Source organism: Condylura cristata, unplaced genomic scaffold, assembly GCF_000260355.1.
Source record: "Condylura cristata isolate star-nosed mole 26May11 unplaced genomic scaffold, ConCri1.0 scaffold00017, whole genome shotgun sequence".
Taxonomy (NCBI): Eukaryota; Metazoa; Chordata; class Mammalia; order Eulipotyphla; family Talpidae; genus Condylura; species Condylura cristata.
This window is the reverse complement of record NW_004567118.1, coordinates 2,838,007-2,848,794: the sequence shown is the minus strand read 5'-3', so window position 1 is coordinate 2,848,794 and position 10,788 is coordinate 2,838,007. Positions and strand designations below refer to the sequence as shown.

Here is a 10,788-nt window from a genome sequence, read left to right as displayed (position 1 = left end):
GAGCCTGCGGGAGAGGCCCCGGCGTCAGCGCGGGCGGCGGCGGGACCGTCGCGAAAGCACCTCGGGGTGTGGAGTCTGAGGTCTGAGTTCGAGTAAAGTCTCCCGCCCGGTGGCCACACAAATAAATAAGATGGGGAGAGGGAAGGGTTCAGACTCTGGGGCCTTTGGGGGGTCACGAATGCCGCTGGTCCACACCTGCTCAAACAGGAAAGGCAGTTCGTGACCGTCTGGAGTCAGCCCTTCAGGGTGCAGAGGTCCATGGAGACGCAGACACAGTCTCCAACCGGAGTCGGGTGAGTCCTCCAGCCCGACTTCTTCCGCGGCCAAACTGCAGAAGAGGAAACAGCTCGCTGAGAATCAGAAGCCGACCCGCAGGGGAGCCGCTGGGAAAGGGGTGGGGCCCGAGAAGGGCAGGGCCGAGCTGGGGTGGGGCCAGGGCCGAGCCGACTGCCGGGAGGGGTCTGGGAGCCTGGGGTCGGTCCGTCTGTGCACTGGGAAACACCACGGGCAGAGCGCGAGGCAAGCGCTCCGGAAACGTTGGCTCAGTGATTGGCAGAAGCTGAGGGGCACGTGGGCACACGGAGAGCAGGGCCGGGGCTGGACATTTACTTCTCAAACCTGGTGAGCACGTCGGCCACGAGAGTACCCCCAGCCAGGGCTCGCTCCTGGGCGCCTCGCTGCTCGTACAACGCGAAAGCGTTTCGGCTCCGGGCCAAGCCCAGCCGCCCCACCAGCTCTCGAGCAACCTGGAAGGGATTGGCCGTGACGGAAAGTTCGACCACGCAGGAGTCTTGCCCGTGGTCAGGCTGCTCTAACTGGATGCACTTTCAAGTCTGTTAACTCGGCCGCGCACACACACACCCTTACCCAGAAGATGAATCTCAGACTCTGGGCAAACCTGGGGCCCGCCCACCCCGCACCCCGCACCCCGCACCCGGAGAGTCAGGCCTTGGAAGGGAGGGTGGATTGCGGTTTCAGGGGGCTTTCTCTGGCCTCACCTCCCCCGCTGTGGTGTGGGAGTCAATGGCCACCGGACAGGCACCAGCCCCGGGGCAGTGCACGGTGCACAACAACTCCTGCCTCTGGCTGAGTGCAGAAATCTCCGCGAGCGACGGCACCAACTCCCGGCCGCGCGTGCGGCCCAGCGCTTTGCGAATGAAGCGAGCATATTCTGCCAGTTCCGAATCCGGGAGCGCCTGTTCTGTCCTGGGGTAGGCAGAAGCCGAGGATCAGCGTTCCGGCATTCCTTCTCCTCCCCAGCGTTATTTCGTAGTTTCTCCTGGTCCACTCCCTCCCTCCAAGTTGGAGAAGGCAGTCATGGGCTCTTTAAATCTGCACCTGGTGCTCTCTACGGAGCTGAAATACTTTCTAACATTGCCAGGGCCCTCTCCTGTCTGTTCCCTTCCCAAAGTGTTCGTGATCCTCCTTCCTCTTCCAATGCGATCCACAATCCAACCACATTGACCTTCCCACCCTGAAAGCCCAGGCGCTGCACTGCATCAACCCTAAGGAAACAGCCTTTTTAGACTTCCTGCGCCCAAAGGGGTAGCCTTTCTGTAATTTCTCCCCGCCCCACCCCCCACAAGTGAGATATGATCTTGTAATTCCCACAAAGGCACTGTACATATTAGCAATGCTGACCTTGGTGCGTTCCCTCCCTTCTCTGGACTGAGCTCTCCCTCTGCCAAACCCTTTGGAAAGGTCTGCCATTCCCTCCCAGCGCTGACTAGACCTCACCCCACCTCCTCCCTCTCACCTCTCCAGATGCCCCAGGAGATGCCCCCGAACAGCTCCCCCAGGTCGGAAGGTGCAGCTCATGCAGGTGAGGAGTTGCCAGTACCGCAGAGTGGCGGGGTCTCTGGTAGCCGGGGGCCCGGGGGGCCCCGCGGGCCCCGAAGTCTGCTTAGCCAGCTGCAGGAAGAGTTCATCCCGGAGCGCGGGCAGGTCCCGGCAGGTCTGGAGCACACCCTGCATCAGGGGCCCGGGGCGCCGTGCCCCCTCCAGAGCCTGCAGCGCCAGGAACAGCCGCACTGCCTCTTCCCGCAAGGGCGCGTAGCCTGGACCTGAGGGCGGGTGGGGGTGGAGGGGCGGTTTGGAAAAGGGACACAGAGCTGGGCCCTGGGAGGAAGGCAAGAACCAGGGGGAGGGACAGAAGGAGTATAAGGGGCAGGGGGTGGCCAGGAGGGGAGGGTACGGAGGACAGGAAGTGAAGGGAAAGCAATGGGCCCCAGAGATCCAGACTCTCAACCCTGGCTCCCAGGCAGGCACCCCCTCCAAAGGCTGGACCTTGAGTTAGTGGAGCACAAGACTAGACCAAGGGACAGAAGTCCAAGCCCCAGATGTTGTAGCTGAATTGAAACCCATCACCACAGGCCAAGGGCAAACTGTACTGAGAGTCGGAGAACGAGGGCTCTTCCGGTTCCTTGTAATACTCTGGCTTTAGGGCCTGGGCCAGTCACTATCCACTTTGGGGGAGAAGTGTAGCTGGATGAGGCCAGTACATTTTCCAAAAGAGCTTTTGTGCTTCTCATAGTTATCAAGGCAAGGCCTTAAGGGCCTAATGAAAGTTGGAGTCTGAAGACACCAGTGGTCAAACTGAGCCCCACCGAGAAGGGGCCAAAGGAGACTTTTCTCCTGTGCTGCCTTCCCTCCCCTCTGCCCTGGGTATCAGTCCCACCAGTCTCAGTTTTCACATTCAGCCTTTGAAAAGTGAGGGTTCCTTGGTCCCAGATTCTTTGACCCACCGCATCCCACCTGGAGGGCTCGGGCCACTCACCTGGGGCACTGACTCCATAGGGCAGGGGCAGCAGTGGGGCATACAAGGCCCCGCTGGTGTGTCTCAGGATGGGGTTCCGCCGGTAAATGAGGGCCACAGCCTCTGGGTCCCCACAGCTCTCCTAGAGGCCAGAGAGAGAGTCACAGTGATAGCAAAGGGAGGTCTCGGTGAATTTGAAAGATTCTTGGTCCACCACCCTCCTCTTGTTCACTGGAGTCCCCTCTCTCACACCTGAATGTCCCTGAGCAGCAGCTGGGTGGGGGTCTCCAGGGGTGCCTTGGAAGCGATCACTTCACGCAGCGCCACACCCCAGTATTCAGCCTCAGCCTGGCGGGGTGAACAGAGCCGGATGCTGTGCTTCCGGCCAGACACGGTCACTGACCACAAACCTGGGGGGCAAAAGAGGCCAAGGAGGGCAATAAGGACCGGCTGGGGCCACTGCCCAAGAAGGTGGCAAAGTCCCCGTGAAGTCTCACCGGTTTCTTTGGGCCTGCGCTCGGGCCCAGTCACCGAGCACAGGCTGGTAAGCACAAGGCTCCCCAGGCGCCGAGCCCCCTTTCCGCTGCTGGTGAACTGGTCCAGGGAGTCTCGAGTGAGCACAAACCAAGCCCGGCGTGGGGGCAACCAGGGCCTTGCCCCTCCTCCTCGAGGCTCTCGATACAACCAACCTGAGGGGGAAGGGAAATCAGCAGAAAAAGACATTAGATCCCAGAGAGGTGGGACTGGGCGGTCAGTGTGCAAGAGGTGGACCCCCACCTTTCACCACGATGTCTGGGTCGTCCTCTGGCAGCCCCCTCTCAGGAATGAGGCTCCGGGTCTCTTCCCAGCTCTGCAACCTGGGCCAGAGGGGAGGGAGAGTTGAGCAAGACTGCAAGTTCCGCACCCTGACTCCAGGGGGGGGGCTCCTTATAGGGGCTCCCCAGACTGTGTGGGGTGCCAGATCCCAGGCTGGGCACCCCTCCCCCTGACTGTGGGAATTGTCCGGCTGTTCTGACCTCGCACCAGAAATAGCCCGGACCCCCCCCTTCCTCCCCTCGCCCCCAGCCGGACCGCCCCCCGGGACCCTGGCCAAACCACAGCGTCCGGGCGGCGTAAGGCCTCTCCCTTATTGCACAACCGAGTGAGGAAAGACCGCAAGGATGGGGGTCCTGGGACCAGGCCTGGGACGCAAGAGCAGAACTTACCTGTCGCAGACCTGCCCACTCCTCACTGGCTGAGTCAGTGTCACGTCCAGGGTGCCCTGCGGAAACAGGCAGGGCAACCTTCAGAAGCACAGCCCTCCTCCCTGAGGGATGCCCCTGGCTGCTTTCCCCAGGATGGCTTGAGGAATCAAGGATCGCGACTGTTGAGGCAGCTGAAGTTGCCAACCTACAGAACAGCCCAAGCTGTTGAAGAGGCCAAGTCTCCAGCCTTCTCCCCGTTACCTTTTGAAGATGCAATCAGGGGGTGGGGTAGGGTGAAAAGAGCAGGGAGTCAAGTCCCTGGGTTCTAACACCAGCTCAGTCACTGTGGAACCCTGGCAAGTCCCCTCCAGGTTTAGGACTTAGCTTCTTCCCGATCTTTGGTGGGCAAAGGTGGATGAAATCCCGCCTCATGTCTCCTCCCTAACTGATAGGCATGCAGGTGGTGGGCACCGAGTCAACGAAGGGAAGAGTAATGCTTTAGTATAAGGGCTCATTCCAAGAGCTTCTTATGTCTCCTACACACCCTGAGACACAAAGGTAAGCAGAGACCCTGCCCCCTTGTGGGGCTGGGGAAGGGTAGACCTTTTTAGACCAGGCTAACCAATGGCAAGACACCCCCAGGGGAGGTGCAGTTCCCTCTTTCTTCCCTCACCTCCCCGCCCCACCCCCCATGCCCTGCAACTTCAGCTGTAGACTGGGGTGTGAGAAAGGTCCCAACTGAGTCTAGGTCAGACAGGAACTGTGCCACCATCTCGCTGAGCCCAGACTACTAAAGCCAGGAGAAGGTGGGGGAGGGGGGGCCAGGGACACCTGTCCTCAAGCTCGGGGGTGGAGGGGTGAGGGGTGGAGGTGGGGCATGAGGACAGCAATACCCTGGTTCACAGAGCCGGCCCTGCTCAAGCTGGAAGCTTGGGGATGCCTGGGTCCTGTGTCTGCCTCTGTGTGGATCCACCTATTTTCTGGAGTGTCTGAGAGGGGCTCTCAGAGACACCACCACAGGGGCAGGTGCTGACCACTCTCTTAAACCGACTCCCCTAATCGCAGTCCCCTGCTTCCCTCCCTCCTCCCCCCTCTATATTTATCCACCCTCCGCCTCCGCCAGGTGCTGGCGCCGGCCCCAGGCGCAGTCCGCCCCACCCGGGCACTGAGCCACCGGGCCTGCTGGACCCCTGGGGGGGGGATGGTAGCCGGACCCAGGCCACAGCACTCAGAGTCTGGTTGGGGGTGCGCAGAGGCTTCAGAATGGGACCGCAGGGGCGGGTCTCCCAGCCTCAGTTTCTCCATGGCCAAATTCGACAAAGCCGAGGAGCCAAGTTTTCCTCCGCATCCCCACCGAGATTCCCCAGGAGCCTCACCCGGGAGGGCAGAGAGTTCTGTCCTGAGTGGCAGGGTAATGATGAGGGGCCCTCGAAGAGTTGTGGCCCTGAACTCCCTTTCCGTGGGGTCCTCGTCGCGGACCCCAATCCGAAGGTGCCTTCTCCCCCTCGCCCAGGTCCCTGCGGCGGGAGCTCCCGCATCTGGCATCAGCGCTCAGCGCTCACGAACTGGGAGCGGAGTGGACCCAGGCGACCGAGCCGCCCAGCCGGCCTCGCCACATTCCTCGGCGCTGGCGGAGGCGGAAGGAGACGGGATGGGACGCGAGCCCGGCGGGGAAGGGAGAGGCAGGGCCAGGTCGGGCCACGCGTGACACCTCCCCTGCCTCAGGGCCCCCAGCAGGTGGACAGCGCCCAGCGTGCTGCGCGAGGCCCACAGGCACTCCAGAATAGAGCAGCTCCTTGAGCTTCCAGCCCCCTTGCAAAAACCTCTCCCACATCCCCAGTCTGCCAAGAGCACGTTTGGTTGGAGTCTGGAGCAGGATCAGGCGTGACGGCTGGTTGTAAAGAGAGAGATTGAGACATGGCTCCAAACCTCCCGGGACTTACCCTCCCGCCGCCCGCTGGACTCGGGGTCCGTAGCTCAAAGGTCTCCTCGTCCTCGTCCTCGTCCCCGTCCCCGCTAAGCTCGCCGTCCCCGTAGTCCCGGTGCAGAAGAGTGAAGCCTCGACGGCAGCAGAGGAGCCACCACAATCCCCCGGGGAGAGGCATCCGGGCGAGGAATCGGGGGATGGGGCGCAGGCAGCCGGGGCCGAGCTGCAGGGGGTCGAAGAAACTGGCAGGGCTCCGACCCGAGCCGAGGAAAGATGAAGTGGGAGGAGGAAGAAGAAGAGGGGGACAGGGAGGAGGCAGTGTCTGGAGCTGGGGTGCAAGGGGTTGCGAGCTAGAGTGGGGGGGTCAGTCTCTGGGCCCCCGGAGGGGGAGGGGGGAAAGCGTCCAGGGCCAGGGGCGGGAGTGGGGGGAGGAGGGAGCAATGTCCGGAGCTGAGAAGTAATGTCCGTTGTAGTGTCCAGCCCTGTGGGGGGCAGTGTCCGGTGCAGTGTCCGAGGTGGGCAGTTGTCCAAGCTCCAGGGAGGGTTGTGTCCGGTAGGGCGTCCGGTGGCCGGGGCCCGGGCTGCGCGTGCTGCGCTCCCTGCAGCCCCGGGACTGGCGCGCTAGGAGCACAGCTCCCGGACCCCGCCTCCCCAACCCCCTGCCTGCCGGGCGGGCCCCCCCTTCCCTCTTTCTCTCCTCCCTTCTTTACAGGGCAGGGTCCAGTTTTCGTCACAGCGTCCCCTGCCCAATCCCTATGCCTGGCGCCGGGCGCGGCTACCAATCAACGGATTGAAACCACGGCGGGTTGCATCATGTGCCCCTGGCTTGGTGACAGCGGGGAGGGGCAGGGGCTTAAGGAGGGAGGGGACTGTCCGAGGTTGGCCACGCCCCAATCTTTGAGGTCAGACCCGGAGTGCCAGTGACGTCACGGAAGCCCGCCTTCATGCTCTTGATTTAACTCTTGGCTCACCAACAGATGAGAAACCCTCCAAAGAAGGTGTTAGGACATGGGGGGGGGGGCTTCGACTGCTGCCCTCTGCACCCCGAGTCGTTTCAGGGTGTCTGGGGAAGGAGAGGCCCTCGGCCACCGAGAGTATGCCGACTCGCGCGGGACTCAGTCCTAGAGGTGGCCCGGGATGAAGGAGTCTAGTTCTTTAGTCTGAATCACCTCCGTTCTGAAGTGCAGAAGCTAAGCTGGGACTCCAGGAAAGCGAAGCCCTGGGTCGGACACAGTCCAGGTCAGGGCCCGCAGCTCACTGACTTCCAGTGGGGAGAGCGGCTTGGGGTGGTCGGGAATTCGCGGTCTTCGGATGGAGTGGAGGCCTCCGGGGGTGAAAGTCCCGCGACCCTGCGTCGGAAGGAGTTAACGCGGCCCTAAGTGGACGGGGCGGGGCCTCAGCGGGGCGGGGGCGGGCCCCGCGGGCGCGCGCGTGCGTTGCTGACTCAGCGGCTCTTCCCGCGGTCTCCGGTGGAGGGTTCCACGTCGGCCCCCGGCGGCTGGCGCGTGGGACCCTTTGAGGATCGGCGCCATCTCTGGGCTCTCTCTGGCCCCTGGCCCCTGGCGGCCGTGGCGTTAGATCTCAGCCGCCGGAGGCTCTGGGAAAGAAAGCTAGCCCCTGCTGGGCGGGGCAGCGCGGGGCGGGGACACCAGGCCAGCACCTCCCTCGGAGACCTCCCTGCCCCGCCCCACCCTTCTCGCTCCGGGTCTCCCGACTCCTGGCTGGAGCGGTCCGGGAGGCTTTGCTGACCGGATATTAAGCTGCTAGAATTGTCGCACGTGAACACCATCCTGTCTATCTTGATTAAGTAAAACAAAGGCCAGGAGTCAATGCGACCGTCTCCAGAGGTCTCTCCGTCCTTGCTCTCGCCCCAGAGGAAAGCGGTTTCCTAGGGGTGAAAACACCACAACCATACACTCTTCCCCGTCGGGATGCCCAATCCTTAGCCTGCAGGGAAGTTCTTGCCGAGTTCTACCTCTCTCCGGAATGCTCAGGACATTTCCTGTGATCTGCTCCCCAGGGAAAGTGGAGAGCGAGTCACCCCCACCCCACCAGATACAGTCTCTGGTAAATTTGCAAATTGGAATTCTCCCCTTGGTTTTTCGCCAAAGTAAAACACTCCAACTCAGACTTCCAAAATTATTTTTTTCCTGTCCATCACAGAAACTTCGAAGTAGTTGTAGAGTGGTAATCTAACCCAAAACCCACCCAAAAGGGGTATCTCCAGACCCCCACCCCTACACCCACACCACACACAGCACACACAGTTCCGACAGCCTCAGCCTGAACATTCCAGAGGCCGGCCACCCGTCCGTGCTAAGGCAGCCATTATTGGATAGCACTCTACTTGTTAGAAAGCTGTTCCTTACACTAACAGGCGAGGAACCCCCCTCCCTCCTGTCTGGCAGCTTTTCTGCCTCACCCCTGTCGGCAGAGACTGGAAGAAGGTGGTGGGGGTGTTAGAGCTTTCTAGTCTCAGCAACCCCCACTGAGAGCCTTCCACCCAGGCAAGTGTGGTGTGTGTGGGATGACACCCACCCTCTCGGCCCTGCTACAAATCGCTTCCACGTCGGTGACTCAAAAATAGTAACAGTTGTTGGGTTGCATCTCATTTCCATATTATCAGCGTAATGTGACAAGTTACAGAGGCAATTCGCTTAGGTCCCTACCACTTTCTCAGGGTCCCCCCGCCCCACTCCCCTCCCTGGAATCGTTTCCTCAGCCCACTCCCTCTTGATTCGCAGTCCTAGCTGTTCCCGAAGGAGACGCTGTAGATCTCAGTGGGAACCGACTACGAGGAGAGGCGGGGCCGGTGGGGGCCCGCGGAGGCTGCGGCGGAGGGACTGAGGGGTTAGCAGCCTGCGGAGGGACTGAGGGGTTAGCAGCCTGCGGAGGGACTGAGGGGTTAGCAGCCTCCGCAGCTCCTGGCGGAAGCGCAGGCCCAAAAAGGCGTAGAGGACGGGATTGACGGCGCAGCGAAGAAAGGCCAGGCCTCCGGTCACCACCAGAGCCACATCCTTGCGCTTGCTGGAGGGGCAGCTCCGCTCGCGGCCAGCCAGCAGGTCGGCGGTATCCCACAGCAGGACAAGGCTGTAGGGCAGCTGCAGCATCACGAAGGCAGCCACCAGGGCCACCACAACGCGCAGCGCGCGCTGGCGTGCAGGCCCCCTGGCGGCCAGCAGCGTGCGGCCCAGGACCAGGTAGCAGGCCATCATGATGCCCAGCGGCAGCGGGAAGCCCAAGCTAGCCTGCGCGACAGCGCTTATCCCCTTCACGGTCTGGGCGTGGGACTCCGGGAAGACGAGACTGCAGAACCACCGGCCTTCTCGCTGCCTGTTCCGGCTGTAAATGGCCGCAGGCAGCGCCAAGAGCAGTGACACCAACCACACGGAGACTGAGATGAAGTGCGCCACACCCAGCGAGTAGACCTCCCGCCTAGTCTTTGTGAAGACAATGTAGCGGTTGATGCTGATGAGGGCCAGGAAGAAGAAGCCAGCATAGAAGGAGGCAGTGTAGAGACCCCAGATGGCCGCGCAGGTGGCAGTTCCCAGAGGCCGGCCTAGCCGAGGCTCCAAGGCTGCAAAGAACAAGCTCAGGGCAAAAAAAAGATCTGCCAGGGCCAGCTGGAGCAGGTGGGCAGAAGAGGGTGAGCGGGTGGTAGCCTTTTGGGCTGCCAGGTGAGTGGCAAGGACCAGGCTATTGCCAATCAGACCCGGCCCTGCCGCCATCAGAGTGACAGTGAGTAGGAATACCTCCCTGAAGGCCCGAACATCCTCCTTGTCGCAGAATTCTGGCAGTGGCTCAGCCGAGTATGCCTGCTTGTCCTCCCCGGAGTAGGGGCCCCAGGAGACCTGGGAGGTCAAAAAGAGAGGAAAGACCTCATGAGAGTTCTTCCTCACACCCCTGCCTCCCACGTGGGCCTCTCCCTCCCTTCCAGGCTGGGAGCCCCTGTGTAACCAGACATAACAGTCCAGGGAAACACAAATTCTTCTCCAAACTCTTAAAATATCACCCTCCCCCCAGACCTTGGCTTCCTGGCACCCCTCCTGTCCCTGCATTCTGTTTCCTGGGTGACTTTGAGCAAATCTCTTGCTCTTTCTGGAGCTCAGCTGTCTGATATGGAAGGCAGAGGTGGGAAGTTCTGACCGGCCCAGACCGGCCCACAGGGTGGTGTGAATAAGATTGGTTAGAAATGACAAAGATGATAGATGCGAAGCTGCGTGCTTGTGCTCTCCGTAGGCCAAGCATGGGGATTACTATATATCTTGGAGGGTCAGTTGCCTTTGCAGCGCCCTCCTGGGAATACACCCACAGACTAGACTACCCTGCCTCAGACCTGGCCCCCATGGTCTGGTTTGGAGGTTTCTCTTTCCTTTCCTTTGTCCCCTCCTCACCCCACTGATATCTCCAGTACAGGTGCACTGAACTGACCACGACAAGGGGGGCCTGAAGCATTGGGGCTCAGGTTTTCTAGGCTGGGTTGAGGCCTTGGCTCTTTTGGTTTAGTCTGCCCTCCCCTTCAGCCCCAGTCCTGCCCCCACCCCAACCTCAGTTCACCAGCCCCATCTATTACTAGAGCTATGGCCCCCACCCAGCTCAGGGCATCCTGGATAGGTCACAGGAAGGCAGAGGTCTGAGGAGTCCCATTTCCTCACCTTACCCTCCCTCTCTGTAGCCCTCTCCCCATCCCCCATTCCCACCTGCTGTGTGGACTCTGTCCCCATCTCTGGTGACTCCAGTGGTTTCTGAGGTGTAGCCACTGAGGGGGAGGCTTAACTATTGAGGCAGGCAGGAAGGAAGGGGTGGAGAGAGGTGGGGACTAGGGTCTGTGTGTCCCCCACCAGAGGCTCTGCCCCCCTCCAAGAATTTCTTTTGCCCTGCCAGTAAAAAAGAATGGCGAGGCCCTCCCTGGTGGCGCAGCC

At 61.4% G+C, this 10,788-nt stretch overlaps 2 protein-coding genes across 3 annotated transcripts in view; both read right to left on the bottom strand.

The window, feature by feature from the left end:
- The window catches only part of PLEKHH3 (pleckstrin homology domain containing, family H (with MyTH4 domain) member 3), an 8,388-nt gene extending 1,892 nt beyond the window's left edge, over positions 1-6,496 (bottom strand). Inside the window, exons 1-10 of the mRNA XM_012726033.1 lie at positions 5,883-6,496; positions 3,961-4,016; positions 3,533-3,612; positions 3,253-3,444; positions 3,008-3,165; positions 2,777-2,897; positions 1,757-2,063; positions 999-1,206; positions 610-746; positions 36-328 (exon numbers count right to left, since the gene is read on the bottom strand). Coding sequence (XP_012581487.1) covers positions 36-328; positions 610-746; positions 999-1,206; positions 1,757-2,063; positions 2,777-2,897; positions 3,008-3,165; positions 3,253-3,444; positions 3,533-3,612; positions 3,961-4,016; positions 5,883-6,044 — 1,714 coding nt within the window. The 5' untranslated portion in view covers positions 6,045-6,496. The remainder of the gene's footprint in view (positions 1-35; positions 329-609; positions 747-998; positions 1,207-1,756; positions 2,064-2,776; positions 2,898-3,007; positions 3,166-3,252; positions 3,445-3,532; positions 3,613-3,960; positions 4,017-5,882) is intronic.
- Positions 6,497-8,462: 1,966 nt separating this feature from the next.
- The window catches only part of CCR10 (chemokine (C-C motif) receptor 10), a 3,266-nt gene continuing 940 nt past the window's right edge, over positions 8,463-10,788 (bottom strand). Inside the window, exons 1-2 of one of the 2 annotated variants that reach the window (XM_004684945.2) lie at positions 10,567-10,729; positions 8,463-9,717 (exon numbers count right to left, since the gene is read on the bottom strand). In XM_004684945.2, the coding sequence (XP_004685002.1) occupies positions 8,644-9,717; positions 10,567-10,590 (1,098 nt within the window). In that variant the 5' untranslated portion in view covers positions 10,591-10,729 and the 3' untranslated portion in view covers positions 8,463-8,643. Of the gene's footprint in view, positions 9,718-10,566; positions 10,730-10,788 lie in introns of those variants that run through there. The other variant, XM_012726203.1, reaches the window with a different exon arrangement.